The sequence below is a fragment of the Musca autumnalis genome, unplaced genomic scaffold (genome assembly GCF_047663935.1).
Source record: "Musca autumnalis isolate F117 unplaced genomic scaffold, ASM4766393v1 scaffold_5, whole genome shotgun sequence".
NCBI lineage: Eukaryota > Metazoa > Arthropoda > Insecta > Diptera > Muscidae > Musca > Musca autumnalis.
In genome coordinates, this window is record NW_027412088.1 from 137847255 (window position 1) to 137867017 (window position 19763).

Consider the following 19763-nt stretch of genomic DNA (forward strand, 5'->3'; position numbering starts at 1 on the left):
GATGACCTCAATCATTGGTCGTCCAGTAGACGGTTTTCTTGGGAGGCGCTGATGGGTTCGTCTCCCTCTGTGTCTTCGCTCGGTAGGTTTTTCTCCCGGCTAGGTAGTTGGGCATCTTCCTCCTCTCCGACTCTTGCCCTCCCAGTCTTGAAGGTGACTGCGTTGCAGATATAGAACGCTCTGCCCTTCGTCTTTGAGAGACTGGCTAGTGAGAGGTCGTCAATTCCCACCACAAGGACAGTGCCATCTTCTTTCTCCTCATATAAGGTTGCCAACCGATTGAAGACATTTCTATATGCATTTTTTACCTTATTTAGGTATCAGTGGTCACATAATATCTCCGCCTTAAATTATGTACAGAACAGAAAATTATTATTCCGTTTTAGTTCAGAATATTTTATCGTGGAGATTATAAAAACTTCGGCTCGGCCGAACTTAACGCTTTTTTACTTGTTTTGTATTAAACTATGATTAATTACAACAATTTGAAGTCCTATTTGGTTGTGGGATTCGAGTAATTACTATTTTTTCTAAATTTTTCCCGTTTGCCGGGAATGATTAAATCCAGGAAAACCCATACATATGTATGTGTCGCCACTTTGTGTGTATATATAATGTATACCCAAACTGATATGTAAGGCACATATCGAGTAAAGTAACCATAACTAGCAAATATAAAAATTTATCTCCATCTAAAACCATAACACATAACATATTGTAGATTTTGTTCCACTGTTGTATATTAAATCTAAACTTGTGTGTTGTTTTCCAAGAGCTTTTAATAAGCTTTTATTTTAATTTTGTCTTTACAGAGATCAATACAATGTTACTGTCGATATGGTACAATAACATAAAATGCAATAAACTTTGTTAACATTTATTAACATTATTATACCCTCAGTCCACAGCCTAACGAGGGTATGTATAGGGTCTTTTTTGTTTATTTCAGAGTCTTAAGGCAGTGTCCACGCACCATTTCCAACAAACAAAATCAGTGAACATACTCGTATAAATATTTTTTTCGTAGCAACAACTAATTTTGACAACAAATTTAGAAGAATTCTGCAAAAATACTACTCTGATTTTTGGAGAATTCGCCAATAGGATAATCTAATTCTGGAACCATGGACTGAGGGTACATCTCTGTCCGTAAATACAACTGATACATTTTTACTTCTTTCATTTCAAATTATAATTGCCATTTGCTTTGATTAAATTTTATAACATTTAAAATCAAATTTCTTATGACAATGTAACAAAACGATTTCGTCGTGTAAGAGATTTAACATTTTACATTCTCCTACAAAAAACAATAAATACTTTTATCGTTACCAGTACACCAGTACTCTCTTCCTCTCTGTAATACATACATGCATATATATTTTAATTCAAAGATTACATATCTCATAAATACGAAACTCATTGCTATTATCGGGCGGTCATTGCATTCGATTCTCAATGTACGATTTTAATGTGGAAAACAACCGGTATTGGTTTTCAATTTCAGTTCTACATTACACTCGAAGCAATGAAGTGTTCGGACACGTTTATTCTAATCAGCGCTTTTCTAATTATAAATTCTATTCAACAAAATCAATGCGCTAAAATACTGGCAATATTTCCATTTCCTGGCCCATCTCAATATATTTTGGTGAAACCTTACCTCAAAACTTTAGCTGCACGAGGTCATGAGTTGACGGTAATAAATGCCTTTCCCTCAAAGGAAAAGCTAAAGAATTATCGAGATATACCTATTATGGAGGCACATGAAATACAAAAGGGTAAGAAATTCGGTGGTCGTATGGATGATTTGTATTGTAGTTTGGTATTGACCATAATTGTAATGGGTTTGTTTTCCCTCCTACACATTTCAGATTATATGCAAGGAGCTGCTGTAGAACGAAATTTATGGTCAGGCTTAACATTTACTTCGGATTTTTTCTACAATGTCACAAGATCAGTTTTAAGATGTCCCCAAGTCCAAGAACTACTACGGACAGAGTCATATGATTTGGCCATTATTGAGGCAGTCAACACAGAGGCTTGGTACAGTTTTGGACCCCATTTTGGTGTGCCTATTATTGGAGTTTCCAGTTTTGGAAGTGATTTAATTATAAATGAAATTATGGGTAATCCTGCGCCATTCGCTTACACACCTTCAATGGATTCTGGTTTTACAGAGGATATGTCATATATAGAACGTCTGCAGAATGTAGCCATACAGTTATTACAACTATTTCACAATTATTGGATACATTTGCCTAGGCAACAGCAACTATTGGAAGAATACATGCCCCATATAGAAGAACCCGTTAGCAGCTTACGTAAAAATATTTCATTATTTCTATTAAATCAACATTTTTCTCTTTCATATGCCCGACCCAATGTACCAAATATGATTGAAGTGGGAGGATTTCAAATTCCCACCCAACCGAATCCCCTGCCAGCGGATATCAGATCAATAATAGATACCTCACAAGAAGATATAATTTATTTTTCCATGGGTTCTAATGTCAAAAGTAAAGATTTCCCTCCTCACATTTTGGAAATATTTAATGAAGTTTTTGTCCAACTACCCTACACCGTATTGTGGAAATATGAAAATCCTCAACTACCAGGAAAACCATCAAATGTCTTCATTAATCCATGGCTGCCGCAAACTGATATTTTAGCTGAAAAGAAAGTTAAACTTTTCATATCACATGGTGGCCTCTTATCGACATTCGAAGCAGTTCACCATGGCAAACCAGTACTGGGCATACCGATATTTTTCGATCAACATTTAAATGTTAACAATGCCCAAAAACGAGGATTCGCCTTAAAGCTGGATGTCAACAGTCTGACCCCATCTCTGTTTAAAGACAGCATTCTGGAATTGATGACTAATGCCAGTTACAGTCAAAAGGCTAAGGAGATTTCCCAGCGTTATCATGATAAACCTGTAAAACCACTGGAGTTGGCAATTTACTGGACCGAATATATCCTCAGATATGGTGGAGCTCCACACTTGCGCAGTCCAGCTCAGAAGATGAATATTTGGTGCAGTCATAGTTTAGATACTGTTAGTGTTTTGATAATTGGAACATTGTTTGTGTTATACGTTATAATTTGGGGTCTTTACCAGCTACTAGGACTTCTATTCATACGTAAACCGATAATTAAGAAAAAGTTACCTTAATTGTTTGTTCTTGTTAAATTGCTAATAAAGTTGGATTTATTTTTTATGTTATTTCCAATTCTACACTTGATATCTCACCAACATGTGTTAAAAATGCTCTATGATGCAATTCAAGGTACTGTATGCATTTTAACGATTAGCCATGCTACATTTTAAGAAAAAGCTATCCTCATTTTTATTTAACCGACGCCAATTTTAACCATTTTTACTTGGAACCATACTACATCAGCGTTCTGGTCAGCGGCTGCCATCTTTTTTCTGTGTTGGGAGCAGCATATCCCGGGATGCCTGCGACGGATTCTTTTGGTCCTTGCCGGGATAGAGGAAAACCCAGGACCAGTATGATGTGCTCAGTTTGTCACATCCGCATCCATAATACCTAAACTTCGGTGAGGTGCATCTCAGTCGTTGATCTGGACTCGTTCATATGAGGGACTATGACAGGGATTATGTTGCTGCATGCTGCATGAACACAGCCCCTAGTGAGTCGTCGTCATATGCGAGACTCCCCCGCAGTCTCTCTAACAGCTGCCGCTCACCCAGTCGTTGCTATTGCAATGGTCTCCGAGCTAAGATGGAGGAAATAGTGGATTTCATGGTTCGAAAGTATATCATGGTCGTGTATACATCCTGCCGATACTTCAGGTAATAGGAGCAACACTAGCCCGCTTTTGGAAGGTCATATCTTGGGGACTTTAAGTTCAACATGAGTGGTAACATTCGGACTTAGGCAATGGCCAGAGGGTATAATGCTGGCCGAGTAGCTCTACGGTTTGCACGGTCAATGAGGGCGTCCCTACCAGAATTAGCAGAGAGTGTCACAGTTCGTAAGATATAATCATCGTCGAATGCCCGAAGTGAGACAAAATGTTACATAGGAGGCAACGGGATTAGCAAATGAGCGTGATAAGGTGCCAACCCCACTGACCCCTGATTCAGGGAGCTGACACTGGAAGTTAACAAGTTGGATGGTGAGCATATGCGGAACAAGTGGCTAAATCATCTGAAGAGTTGCATCATTGGAGCCGGTAAAAACGAAGATAAAACCTCAGTCATGTTTGGCGACGTTACGTTGACTGATCTGAAAAACCGCGAGTTATTTTAATCGACAGTATGTCGAGCACCCCAGTATTGACAGGTCGCATTAGATCTATTCCTGCCGAGGTGATGTTAGAAATGCCATCAGGAATATTAAATCATCCAAAGCATTGGATCCTAATGGAATCCTCATGGTAATGCTGAAACAGCTGGGAGTCGTGTATCTCACCAAAGTTCTGAAACTTCCGCTAGCTACCCACATCGTGCCGATGTCTGGAATATAGGCAAGTTGGTCCTGCTACTGAAGCCAGGCAATGATGCCAGGCACGGTGCTCTTGAACCAACTTTAAATGGAAGGTGCTTACACCCCGGAAGTTTTTGCGGATTCTGAAACTACAATGTTCATAGATGAAAAAAATAAAAAAAAAAACAAGAAAAAAAAATCGCCGGAGCGCTTTTGAAATAAATAGCGTTCAAACTTCACATTTTTGGGTTTCTTCAGGTTTTCACGATTTTACTGGGAAACCAAACAATATAAGTATTTTTTATTACGAAAAAAGAAATTAAGTAAGGTTTTGAAAAATTCGTATGTCCCTTTACTTTCAAAAATGATAAAAGTGGCAAAATTAGTATAAAGTTTTCAACTGCCCTCGTACCAATTGTATGCTTTTTGAAGTAGGGGTACGCTTTTCTAATAAAAAGTGGTAGAACTTAAAGATTCTTCTTCTTCTAGTGCGTATGATTGTTATTGTAATCTTTCTAATTATTAACAATCATACGCACTGGGGTTCCAATGGGGATACATTATATACACCATAGCCGACCAAGAAGAGCGAGCGCTTAAATTGTTTATGTGTGGGTAAAATTACACCGACAGAACAGAACAGTGTGATGATTTTCATATTGAGTATGAAATGAAAAACACAGGAAAAAAGTTGTCACGGCGTGTTAGCGTTCAGAGCCAAACATAGTGGTGGGTGTGTGGGTTCGAATCGTCGGCTTTCCTCGATTAATAAATTAAAAAAAAATAATACTAAAAATGATCTTCGCCTAAAAAGGCAAAATTTTCAAATAGAAAAAATATATTGTTGGCGCGTTCGCTTGCTATGACTAAAATTAAAAATAATATACAGTGAATCACAGTCAAAAGTATCCACTTCAGTTTCTTTTATTAAAACTGCGATTGCTAAGAGTTAATTAATGATAGCGATTTCAACTTTAAAATTTCTTCAAATGCATTGAACAAATTGTCTACGGTTCTAATATAAATTAGCATTTGACTTGTGTCCCTTATATCAGTGCTTTCATCAAAGCAAACAGATACATATACCGCATTTCGAATCCTCTCCTTTGTTTATATACATTTTTTATTGTTGCATTCCAGACGAGGCATTCTGCGTCATTAAAAATATTAATACAAAACAAAAAATCATTTTCAAATTCTTCCCTCCACATTTTTGCTGTACAACTGCAAAATCTTTTCAGTGTACCCAAAAAAAAAAAAAACAAATAAAGCGGCATCAACCTGCTTGCATGACATTCAGTACAAGACTGAAGTAAAAAAATCAAAACATTTGCTCTCTTACTTTGCGTTCGGGTCGCGTGTGTGTGATTTGCCGAAAAACTTCGTAACCATATCAATACCTACGAACGGGTTTGATCTACACGAACATAATCAGGGCAATCATGAATATTTCCATCAGTATTTTCCGCACGGAAAATAATTCTAAAAAGGGAAATTCTTTAACATCAATATATTGAAACGTTTAAAACTACTAGAATCAAGTAATTATGGAATATTTTCGCCGAATCGACAAAAATATTTCCTTTTTCGACATAAATCTGGAAATAAGGAAATAAATTCCGCACGGAATTTTTATTCATTCATAAAATCAGTGAGAAACAAAATGTTATTTCTGTTTTTTGTTTTTGTCATTTTGGTCATGTCGTGTGGCCCTAAGGCTTGTTTTCAGTTATATGCATATCTGCTTACAGTGACTACAAAAAAACCTGTCCAAAGTGCTGATAAATAAAAATTTCAAAATCAATCATTTTGTGCGGAAGGTTTTATTTTATTGAATCACTTTATACTTAGCTGGCGCTCTGCAGAACATTTGTTCCATAAGCCGAACTAAGAAAAGATCTCCATTCCTCTCTATTTGTTGCTTTATTTTGCAAATTCGGGATATCGTGTTTTCTGATTTCGTCGTCTACTTATTGACTTCATCTAAGCCTTCGCCTTCCAGTTCTGCGTGTACTGCCATGGGGCCGTATTTATACGCATTTTTAGTGGGGTCATCGCCCCCATTCTAAAGACATGGCCTAGCCAACGCAATAGTTCCTACACGATGCATTTAACTATACCGATGTCGTTGTATAGGCGATACATCTCGTAGCTCATAAGATGTCGGTATTCACGTCAACGCAGATTACAGAGTTTTGACCAATTAAACAAATAGGGGTACTTTACATTTTTTATATGATGAAAAGTGATATACTATGGAAACTTTTGTTTTAGCATCTTTGATCTATAAAATATCGAAAGAATCACATTCATCATTCCCTGGTCGCATTTCTTACGTTAAAAATAACATTTATTTTCTTGATACGAACGGTATTACGTGCGGTATTACAAAAGAGTCGAGACCGATTTTGCTAACGACGCAATATAAAAATAAAAACAAAACAATTAAAAAAGAATTTTTTGGCAATGATTATTAAAATATATTGGAAAATAACTGAAATAAAACACACATTTTATAACTTTTATTCATTTTCGTATGATAAATTTCGTGACAAACTTTCTATTGAAAATTTGTTAGGTTTCTCATATAACGATTCAAGCAATGCAAATTTCTTAGTTCTTGTTCGAAAAACGATTTGAAACGAATTGTTTTACAATTAAAAATATATATTTTTTTAATTTTGTATAAGAAAAATTTTTCGTTGCCGTAAATTTTTCGTGGTACCAAAAAATAACGCTTCGACAATGATTACGCCAATGCCCACCAAAACGTCTACGCCAAATTATTATTTTGATTGTAAAAACTGTAGGGTTGGTATTTCTTCTGGATTAAAAGATTAAAAATTCTACTAATACTTGTTAGGACAAAACAGACGTAAACAAAGAAACTAACTTCTACATGAGCCTACATGCTACGAATTTGGTACATTAAGAAAAAATACCTTTTTAAAGAACATTTGGTTAAGAAAATGAAATAATTGTTTTAAATGCTCATAAAGAACACATTAAATTTTAGTCCTATTCAGTTTTTTGTGAAAATTTTCAATTAGTTTCTTTAAAAAATAAGGATTCACTCAGCTCTCGCCATCAAAATTACAGTTTGTCGAACTCACCAATATTGGGTGTAATGTGTGTTGCAGAAACGCTTTGCGTATGTACATTTCACTTGGACGGGTGAGGTGAATGTCAGAACATGTCCGTATATACATCTATACTTATAAAAGAGTTCAGTAATGATGACTCACTGACTCACTGACTGACTGACTGATAATCAACGCCCAGACTAAACGGCTAAAGCTAGAATCTTGAAATTTTGGGTGAGGGTCACTCTTGGTCCGAAGGTGTCAGATAAGGCTGGATTTTTGGAAATTCGAACTAGAACTGTACTAAAAGTACTAAAAGGTACTAAATACTGTACCCTTTGTATTAGGCAAACGCGAAGAGCTAGAATTCTGAAATTTGGAACGAGGTTCACTGATGGAGAGTTAGAAAGGTTACCAAATGGTTTTTGGAAATTCGAACTATAAGTGTACGAAAAGTACTAAAAGTAACTAAATTTAGTACTATTTGGTATTACGTGAACGGATATAGCTAAAATCTTGAAATTTGGAATGAAAATCAAGGTTTAGAAGATGAGTTGATATAAGGAGGTGGTTTTGAAAATGTGTACTCATGTGTACGAATAGTACTAAATGGTACTAAATTTGGTACAATTTGAATTTGGGCGAACCGATAAAGTTGGAATTCTGAAATTTGGAATTACTATTACTAATGGAGCGTAGGTTTGAGATATGGAGGTAGTTTTCGAAATTCATACATATGGGTACGAAAGGTACTAAATAGTACCAAATAAGATACAATTTGGATTTGGGGGAACGGATGGAGCTGGAATCCTGAAATTTAGAATTAGGATTACAGTCGGGGTGTAGGATAGAGGTATTTTGGAAATTCGTACTTTTGGGTACGAAAAGTACTCAATGGTACCAAATTTGGTACAATATCAATTTAAGTGATCGGATAGAGCTGGAATAGTGAAATTTGGAATTAAGATTACTATTGGAGTGTGGGATTGGGATACTTTTGGAAATTCGTACTTATGGCAACGAAAAGTACTAAATGGTACCAAATTTGGTACAATTTGGGTTTGTGTGATCAGATACATTTGGAATTAAATTCGAAATTAAGATTACTTTTGGAGTGCTGGATAGAGGTAGGTTTGGAAATTCGGACCTATGGGAACAAAAAGTACTAAATGGTACTAAATTTGGTACATTTTGGATTACGGTAATCTGATGCAGCTGTAATTCTGAAATTTGGAATTAAGATTACTCTTGGCGTGTAGGATTGAGGTAGTTGTGGATATTCGTACCCTTTGGTACGAATAGTACTAAATAGTACCAAATTTGGTACAATTTGGATTTGGGTGAATGGATATAGCTGAAATTCCGAGATTTGGAATAAGGAGTACTATGGAGTGTAGGATTGATGAAGTTTTGGAAACTTTTAGTTATGGGTAGGAAAAGTACTAAATAGTACTAAATTTGGTACAATTTAGATTTCAATGATGGGATACATTTGGAATCGTGAAATACTGTTGGGGTGTTGATAGAGGTAGGTTTGGAAATTCGTACTTTGGATACGAATAGTACTAAATGGTACCAAATTTGGATTTGAGTTATCGGATGTATCTGGAATTCTGAAATTCGGAATAAAGCTTATTGTTTGAACATAGCACTGAGATAGTTTTGAAAATTTGTACTTATGTGTACGAAAAGTACTAAATGGTACCAAATCTGGTACAATTTGGATTTCGGTGATTTGATGTAGCTGTCATCCTCAAGTTTGGAATTAAAATATCTGTTGAATTGTAGGACTGATAAAATTTTGGAAATTTTTAGGGTAGGAAAAGTACTAAATAGTACTAAATTTGGTACAATTTGGATTTGAGCGAACGGATAGAGTTGGAATCAAGAAATTTGGAATTAAGATTACTGTTTTAATGTAGGATTGAGATATGGAAGTAGTTTTTGAAATTCGTACTTATGAGTACGAAAAGTACTGAATTTGGTACAATTTGGATTTGAGCGAACGGCTAGAGCTGGAATCTAGAAGTTTGGAATTAAGATTACTGTTGGGGTGTAGGATTGAGGAAGTTTTGGAAATTCGTCCTTATATCTACGAAAAGTACTAAACGGTACTATATTTGGTACAAATTGGATTTGAGCGAACGGTTAGAGCTGGAATCTTGAATTTTGGAGTTAATATTACTGTTGGGGTTAGTTTTGGAATGGGTGACGTAGGGGATGGAAGATACCAAGGAACGGTCCTGACCGGTTTTAACATGGCAAAGCCCAGGATTTATCTTGGTCCCTCTTTCATCCCAAGTGGACACTGACCTCCCCGTGGTGTCACCTGGGGATCTGCCTTTAACACCCGTTAAAGGTAGTGAGCTAACATGTGCCGCGCGTTCACCCATAAGAACGTTAAAAACTTGGGTTTGGGCGTCGGGTTAGTAACCCTCCCCTAGAAAAAACAGCCTACTATGAAAAAACGAAAGAAAAGAAAAACAAACCCCTCTAAAGTTGACGAACCCCGCAAACGTTTTAAGGACCATGATCTGCGAATCTGCACCTGGAATGTTCGCACTCTTTATAGAGAAGGTGCAGTCTTCGCATTGGCAGACGTACTTGAAAAGTACAACACCGATATTACTGCCATACAGGAAATACGATGGATTGGGAAAGGCGTCACAACAACACCTAAAGGTGACGCACTGTATTATAGCTGCCATGACGTAAAGCATGAGTTTGGTTGTGGATTCGTAGTTAGTCGGAGACTAAAACATCTTGTATCCAGCTTCACTCCAGTGAATGAAAGACTTGCTGCAATTCGAATAAAAGCTAAATTCTTCAACATCAGCTTTATTTGCGCTCATGCTCCCACTGAAGAAAAGGACGAACAGACCAAAGATATATTTTACGAGCGCTTAGAAGAAACATATGACCGTTGCCCTGCCCATGACATTAAAATCATTCTAGGCGATTTTAATGCCAAAATTGGAAAGGAGAATATCTTTGGCCCAACAGTCGGGAAATTCAGTCTCCACAGTGAAACATCTGACAATGGTATGAGACTGATAGACTTTGCAGCTGCAAAAAACATGGTAGTTAGCAGTACCAGATTTAATCATCTCGATATTCATAAGGGCACCTGGCTGTCTCCAGATCAGACAAGAAACCACATTGATCATGTTGTGATAGATGGAAGACATTCATCGAGCATGTTGGATGTACGATCGTTCCGAGGCGCAAACATTGATTCGGACCACTACCTTGTTGCAGCAAAGGTACGCACCCGCTTAAACGTAGCAAACAAAGTACGAACAGACACAACACGAAAGTTAGACATCGGTAAGCTGCAATCACAACAGATAGCCACAGCATATTCCACTCAACTAGCCCAATTGCTTAATCAAAGCCCTCCTCATCCCGATAACATATCAGCGCAATGGCAAAGCATTGCCCACTCCATGCAAACAGATGGTGTGCTCAGGATATGGAAAGAACATTTTTCCAAACCGTTGGTATCCGATAGCAGTAAAGATGGCGAAGATACCACAGATCCAATCCCAGAAGATGGTATTGAATGTATACCGCCCAGCCAGGATAAGGTAAGGACAGCAATAAACCGGCTGAAGAATAATAAGGCGGCAGGAGCAGATGGCCTAGCAGCCGAGCTGTTCAAAACCGGAGGCGACACGCTGATAAGGTGTATGCATCAGCTAGTTAGCACCATCTGGCAGGAAGAACGCGTACCCGACGATTGGAACGTGAGCATCCTATGTCCAGTCCACAAGAAGGGTGATAAGACTGTGTGCTCCAAGTCTGCTCCCGATTGCATATAAGATAGTATCTGGCATATTGTGGGAGAGACTAAAGCCTATGGTCAATGAAATTATTGGACCCTATCAGTGCGGTTAGGATATTTAACTGCAGTGTAAAATCTATTCTACTGTATGGTTGTACGACTTGGAGTTTTACGCAAGCGACCACTAGAAAGCTCCAAGTATTTATATTCTGGCCTAATAAAATATCAAATTCGGAACTACTACTCCGAACCAATTATAGCCCTGTCGAAGTAGAAATTCGAAGGAGGAAATGGACTTGGATAGGCCACATCTTTCGGCGACCACACAGTGACATCGCCAGAACAGTTCTAGACTGGAATCCGCAAGGACAACGTAAGAGAGGACGCCCAAGAAACACATGGATCCGTTGTACAAAAAGAGAGCTTGAATCAGCCCATATATCGTGGGGCCAGGCAAAACATCTGGCCAATGATAGAAGGAGATGGAGAGAGCTTGTCGATGCCCTATGTTCTACCTGAACTTTTTACATCTGTTTTTTATGTAATTAATGCAATTTTTTTATGTAAGATATACCGATGTAAATAAAGGACATATATATATATATATATATATATATATATATATATATATATATATATATATATATATATATATATATATATCAGTGCGGCTTTAGACCTGGCAAATCCACCATTGATCAGATATTTACCTTGAGACAAATCCTGGAAAAGACCCAAGAAATGCAGATCGACACCTTCCATCTTTTCGTCGATTATAAAGCAGCATTAGACAGCCCTATACGTTCAAAGGTGTTCCAAGCCATGTCTGATGCTGGTATTCCTGCAAAGCTCATTCGCTTTGTAGAGTGACGTTAACTGAGACGAGATCCTCAGTTAAAATAGGAAAGAACCTCTCCGAAGAGTTTATTACCAAAAGAGGTTTCAGACAAGGAGACGGCCTGTCGTGTGATCTATTCAACATCCTGCTGGAAAAGGTCATACGAGACGCGAAGGTCAAAAGAGATGGACCGATATACACGAACAGCCATATGTTACTGGCTTATGCCGACGACATTGACATCATGGGTCGATCGGTAAAGGAAGTAACTGACACCTTTGAAAAAGTCGAAAGAGAATCTGCTAAAGTTGGTCTGGCAGTAAACGGCGAAAAAACCAAGTTGATGGTATCGACGCGTAATATGTCCACAAACCCGCACCATCTGTGAATGTTGGTACCTACAATTTTGAGGTAGTAAAGGACTTCGTCTACCTCGTCACCGCCATAAACACAACAAATAACATCAGTTGTGAAATACGAAGAAGAATAGTGTTGGCTAACAGATGCTACTTTGGGCTAAGTAAGCAGTTTAGGAATAAAGCCACCTCTCGTCAAACAAAAATAACACTTTACAAAACACTGATACTACCCGTGCTAATGTATGGTTCCGAAGCCTGGGTACATGCTCAAGCAGATAAGGCAGTGCTTGGTGTGTTCGAGAGAAAAATTCTTCGAAAGATCTACGGGCCAATCTGTGTTGACGGCAAATATCGGCGTCGTATGAACAACGAGCTGTATCAATTATACAATGACATCAATGTAGTTGAACGAATCGAGATACAACGATTGCGTTGGCTAGGCCATATCATGAGAATGAGCGATTGTGAACCCGCTAAAAAGGCGTATGAATACATGCCAAATGGCGGTGCACGCAGAATCGGCAGGCCTAAGCTTCGATGGAGCATACAAGTGGATAAAGAAATGAAAAGGCGCGGTATTCCAAAAAGTCAAGCGAAAAACAGAGAGGAATGGAGATCTTTTCTTAGTTCGGTCTATGGAACAAATGTTCTGTAATGGGCCAACTAAGTAAGTAAGAATGAAGGGGAACGAATGAGTCGTCTTTGGAAATAAAAAGCTTCAATTTGAAATTCACAAATACAAATTTGCAATCTTGGATATATAAATAGGAGCTCCAAATGGCGAAAATTGTCTAGCAACAACAACATCTAATATGTCTGAGGATGTTAACCTAACCAGTTAACGAAACAATCGTCACATGGCGGTTGATGTGTGTGTAGGACTTCGCTAGATTTAAATTTTTCAATGTAATCTCTCTAGGTCATATAGCTCGATTAATTAAATTGATATGTTCTATTTTTAGAACAATTGAGGTGAATTTTTGTTTAAATTCAACACACCAAATTTTTCTTGTTTTTTGTTTATTTGGCAGTCTGCTGGTTTTGAACACACGAACTTCTGATTTAACTTCTGATTTAAGTTGACATTTTCAGGGGTTGTCTAGGTTTTCACGATTTTGCTTGGAAAGCGCAACCCCTATCAAAATGGGACTAAAGAAAATGTTGTAGCTATGAAAGTTCTCTACAAGGTCGACCTTTATGGTATTTTCGTAGTTTTTACCATTTTTGAGATATAGAAGTTCAAATTGGGAGAATGCACTGACTGTATCGCCCCTTATAAAACAATGTCATGAAGGGTGCGCCTTAACTAACTTTTGATGAAAACCGCACACAGGGAAATTTTTTATGAATTCTGAAACAGCAGTGTTCATAGATGAGAAAAATGCAAAAACAAGAAAAAATTGCTGTTGGGATTTTTAAATAAATCGCGGTCAAAATCCACATTTTTATGTGTTTTTTTTTAGGTTTTCACGATTTTGCTTGGAAATCGAAATGGAGCTAAGGAAAATGTTGTAGCTGTGAAAATTCTCTAGAGGATTGAAGTTTATCATTTGTTCTCATCCTGTACCATTTTTGAGATAAAGAAGCTCATTTTACATTTTTAGGTTTTTTTGTTGGGGTTTCGCGATTTTGCGTGAATACGGTAAGTCTTATCGATATGGGACCTGAGAAAATCTAAAAGCTTTGAAAATTCTCTACAAGACTGGCTTAAGTAACTTATCCTATGTTGTAACATTTTTTTAGATATATAAGTTTAAGTTGGGAATTTGCAGTCATGACATTGTTTATAAGGGGGCGATACAGAATTGAATTGAATTTGAATTGTCCCAATTTGAAGTTCTATATCTCAAAAACGGTACAACTGACGAGAATACCGTAGGGGTCAATCTTGTAGAGAATTTTCATAGCTACAACATTTCATTTCACATTTTCTTTAGTCTCATTTTGATAAGACTTGCGGTTTTTAAGCAAAATCGTGAAAACCTAAACAACCCCTAAAAAGTTCAACTTAATTCGCGATTTATTTAAAAAGCGCTCCGGCGATTTTTTTGTTTTTTTTTATTTTTCTCATCTATAAACGTTGTAGTTTCAGAATCCGCAAAAACGTCCGAGGTGTAAGCACCTTCAATTTAAAATTGTTTCAAGAGCACCGTGTTAACAGTTCGTAATTTTATTAACAAAATAATCCTATGCCAACGGTGAGCTTTGAACACACAACCCTTGGATTTGTAGACGGACACCCAAGCTCTGTGCCATCGTACTCATTACTTAGTAAGTATTTACTAATGAGTAAAGTAAGCAGTTATGTGTATGTCATTATTTATGCACGGCCTGATAATGCGGAGAGTAATGAGCTCTAATTACTCGGTAATGCATGAAGCAATTACATGTGCCTACCAAATTTTTGCTGGGTATATGAGGCTTTATATGAGTTTTATTAAAACCCAAGGATTTTTTATTTCTTAACAAATTTTAAAATCTTTGAAAAAATTTTGAAAAATTATTATTATTTTTTTTTAATTTTTTTTTGTATTTTTATGGTTTGTTTATTGGTTTTTAGCCTTTTTTAATACATTGGGACATATGAAAAACTCAAAACCACTAATATTTTGATGCAAAATATGAAAAGACTACTCAAAATTTTAACTTTGACCTTGAATTCCTCTGTAACTAGACCGAATTTTAACGTTTTTGATGCATCCTTTGAACCCCTGTGCGACGTAAACTTGTTTCGACTGCAATCCAAATGATAGTCAGATTTTCGATAGTTGGCCAGTATGATCAATCTGCCAATATGATCAATCTGGTTTCTGGTTGTTTGATCTGGCCACAGATTGGAAGTTTTGATTAAATCGAGAGTCTTCAATCGTGTCACTACCATATTTCTACATTAAATTTACCTATTTAAAATTACCTTGAAATTCTGACCCCAGTAGCGTCAGGATCAGGCCTATGCAAATTTGTACTAACAATAATAAAACAAAGTTCTAAATACATTTCAAAATCTTTATTTATACCGTTAATTCTGTTTTCATTTTCGTCTTGTCAATATTTTGACATTTCGATTTTATTTAAGTATATTTACGTTATTCCGATATTTACTTAGAATAACTATTCGAATACATGCTTACATAACTAAGTTGGTTGTTGTTGTCTGTATTGATTGATATTCATAATATGTTTTATTTTATTTTTCACAATTTGCATATCAACAATTTTAAATATTTCAGTACATTTTTTTGCAAATTAAAAATGGAATGCATTTTTATGAATAAACATGGTTTAATGTGGTGTATAGATCTGTGCAGGTATATGTGTTCTTATATACCGTATTTGTTAAAATGCAACATGTTTCCAATGAAATTTTTGCATTTCTTTTGTGTGTTTTGTTTTGTGGGTGTAATTATGTTTGTATGTACTAAAGATGTACCAATGATAGAACACAGTACCATCCATTGGGTTTTAAGAGTACATTTAGACTAACGTTTACTCTCGTGGCAATGACTCTGGCTGACTTCATAAACGCAACATTAGGTCTGTTCGATAACTCAAAAGTTTGTACAAACTTTTACAAAATGCTGTTCGATAACAAACTTGTTCTGTTAAAGAGAAATGAGAAGTAGTCGTAAGTACTTCACGGTGCGTCTTAACTAATTTTAAATGGAAGGTGCTTACACCTTGGAAGTTTTTGCAGATTCTGAAACTAGAATGCTCATAGATGAGAAATATCAAGAAACAAAAAAATCGCCGGAGGGATTTTCAAATAAATCGCGATTTAAGTTCACATTTTTAGGGGTTATTTAGGTTTTCACGATTTTGCTTGAAAACCGAGAGTCCTGTATAACTGGGCACAAAGAAAATTTTGTAGCTGTGATAATTTTCCACAAGGTTGACCTTCATGATATTTTCGTAGGTTTTACCGTTTCTGAGATATAGAAGTTCTAATTGAGACAATGCACTGACTGTATCGCCTCCTTATAAAACAATGTCATTACTGCAATTTCCCAAATTAAACATATATATCAAGAAACCTATCCAATCTTGTAGAGAATTTTCAGAGCTTCAACATTTTCTCTAGTCCCATTTTGATATGACTTGCGGTTGCCAAGCAAAATCTTGAAGACTTAAGATAAAAACTCAAAAATTCGAACTGAACCTCTATATCTCAAAAATTATAAAACCTACGAAAAAAAAACCTAAAGGTCAGTCATGTAGAGAATTTTCACAGCTACAACATTTTCTTCAGACTCATTTCGATATGACTTGCGGTTTCCAAGCAAAATCGTGAAAACCTAAAAAACCCCTAAAATTGTGAATTTCGATCGCGATTTATTTAAAATCCCTCCGGCGATTTTTTCTGATTTTTTTATTTTTCTTATCTATGAACATTTCTGTTTCAGAATCAGCGAAATCTTCCCATGTGTAAGCGGTTTTCATCAAAAGTTAGTTAAGGCGCACTGAGAATGATATTGTTTTATAAGGAGGCGATACAGTCAGTGCATTGTCTCAATTTGAACTTCTATATCTCAAAAACGGTAAAACCTACGAAAATATCATTAAGGTGAATATTGTAGAGAATTTTCACAGCTATAACATTTTTCTTAGGTCCATTTACATCGGACTCGCGGTTTCCAAGCAAAATCGTGAAAACCTAAAGAACCCCTAAAAATATGAGCCATGTAATTTCAGAATCTGCAAAAACTTTTCAGGTTTAAGCACCTTCCATTTAAATTTGGTTAAGACACACCGTGACTTGCAAATACTTTTTACTTGCGAAGTTATCAAACAGGCCTATTTACATCTCAAATTTTCGACATATGTGGTCTGTTCCTTTACTTTTGAAAATGGTAAAACTGGCAAAAGTAGCAAAAGTTGTAATCTACTTCCATATGAATTGTATGGTGTCTGAAGTAAAGAAACGCTTTTCGAGTAAAAAGTTGTAAAACTTGAAGATCCTTGCACGTAAAGGAACAGGGCTATGTATTAACATGAAGACAGAGTTAACACCATGTGTGGCAACACTGACATTGTCGAAAAAAGACGTGCCATTTTACTGCATGAACACAGACAATCGGTCTGTTCCAGAAATGCAAGAAACTACTAATTTTTATTATTTTTTCCGATAAAATAAAGGAAAAAATGTTATCGTAGTAAAAAAATAGTAGCTTCTTGCAGGTTCTGGAACAGAGCAAATGATTTACTTTGTTTACTTTTTGTAAAATTTTGTTTTTTTTTCTTGAAAATAAATTTATTATATTAAATACATACAACAACAAATCCGCCATTTTAATAGTTGTTTATCTATTTTTTTTTTTGCAAATGTCAGTTGACATGACAGTACTAAATAAATGTCAATCGCAGCGCAACACAAATGGTAACACTCAAGATACATACATATATTTACCAGTAGTGGAATTCTCTAACGCGTTTTTTTGGTTATCGATAAAAATCGTTAAAATTAAAATGCTTATAAATTCGGTAATTAACGATATTATTCGGTAAGTTAGCGACCAATAAAAAGTAGTCGCAAAGTTCTACCGATAGCAACAGTGATGTCAACTTTTATTTAAACTTTTCATTCATAATTTTGCGTTTTAATTTGACCGATTTGTGTCGGTAACCAAAAAATGCACTAGAGAATCCCACTATCATGTAAAGTTGGGTGGGTACACACGATCAGTTTTGCTCAAATAATGGGTTGCTTGCCGATGTGGCCGATCACTTTTGTCAGTCATCAGGCAACCACAAAATATTTTGTGGTTTCTGGACAGTTCGACACTTATCGATATTTCCGAAAAATCGACAGTCAAAAGTGATCGTGTGTACCCTGCTTAAGTAGCACAAGTACTACTCTGTTTTGCCTGAAAATTCTTCAAGATGTAAAAATGTTTGTTTACGTTTTCATAAATTTATTCACAATAACAAAAAAATGACAGATTGAAACCAATCAGCTGACCGTTTTACGCCACCTTATTATTTCATCATGGTAAGACTTCACAAATTTGAAAAACAAACACTGCGCAACATGACGCGCCGTATAACATTTATGAACTCGATGTCTGTAAAAGAACATACTGCATTTATGAACTCGTGTAGCATTTACGAAGTCAGCCCCTATATCGATTTGTTTGACGAATGCTTTTATACATTTTAAGACAAAGAAATCGAGGCAATGCGCTTTAAACGCGCCCTAATATTCATATTTTTATGTTCGTAATAAATAGTAACATTTAGCAATATTTTAAGAATATGTTTATAGAGAGGTTGGTAGAGAGAAAAATGGATAATTTTTAAACATAACAAAACCAACAAATTTGCATACATACTTATTTTTATGTTGTTTCTCTTAAAATGACATTCTTAATTAATACACTTATATTTCACATTGTAGTTCTTTTTAAATAAATACATGAGTATAGTATTGTTAATATTTATTCACGTAATAATTGTGGGAAATTTTGCAATATACATAAGAAAACAAATTTTATATTCAAATAAGTAAAGAAACAACATGTTAAAACTTTAAAAAAAAGAATAGTAAAATAAATATTATTTTTAAAGTATTACTTCGGCATTTTTTCGTTATTTTGTTTTATTTATGCTGTAATTAAATATTTGTATATTGTAGTATGTGTATAAAAATGTATAAAAACAATTTTAATCACATTTATATAAAACTCACTCACTAACTTAGATACATTTTGTAAAGTTGTTGTCTTTGTCTTTACGGTTACAAAATTTACAATACAATAGCTATAAATTAAACCAATTTGTAACACATTTTTCTCATATAAATTATTGAAGACTATTTTACATATTTTTTGTATTAATTTCTGTTTTGATTTGTTCCTATGTTTTATTTAATTTTATTGTTTTATTTCAACTATTTTACTATGTGATTTATTTGAGTCCATACATTACGATGTAAAAAGTATATGGATTTTGAGTTATGTGTTCATTATACGAAAAACTATATACAATATTTCAAATTGTGTTAATATAAATAAATTTCCACAAACTTATTTGTTATCTATTGTAATGTGTTTAACATAAAAATTTATGTTTACGTTTTTAATTAGATGCATAAGCGTTCACACATTAGCTTTTAAAGTATATTATTTCATTAGGAGAAATGTAATTTTCAATTAAATACCACAAAATTGACTTGAAAATAGAATGTTGTGCTATAAAACCAGTTTAAATAAGAACACGTTGTCACCTCATTTTAAACTAAATTGA

General features: G+C 35.4%; 1 protein-coding gene across 1 annotated transcript; it reads left to right on the top strand.

Annotated features, from left to right (window-relative positions):
- Nucleotides 1-1475: 1475 nt before the first annotated feature.
- Nucleotides 1476-3236, top strand: LOC141387812 (UDP-glycosyltransferase UGT5-like). The gene is made up of 2 exons (XM_073958108.1): nt 1476-1781; nt 1875-3236. Exons 1-2 carry the CDS (start codon nt 1529-1531, stop codon nt 3176-3178), a joined length of 1557 nt encoding a protein of 518 aa, XP_073814209.1. The 5' UTR covers nt 1476-1528; the 3' UTR covers nt 3179-3236.
- Nucleotides 3237-19763: the final 16527 nt, after the last annotated feature.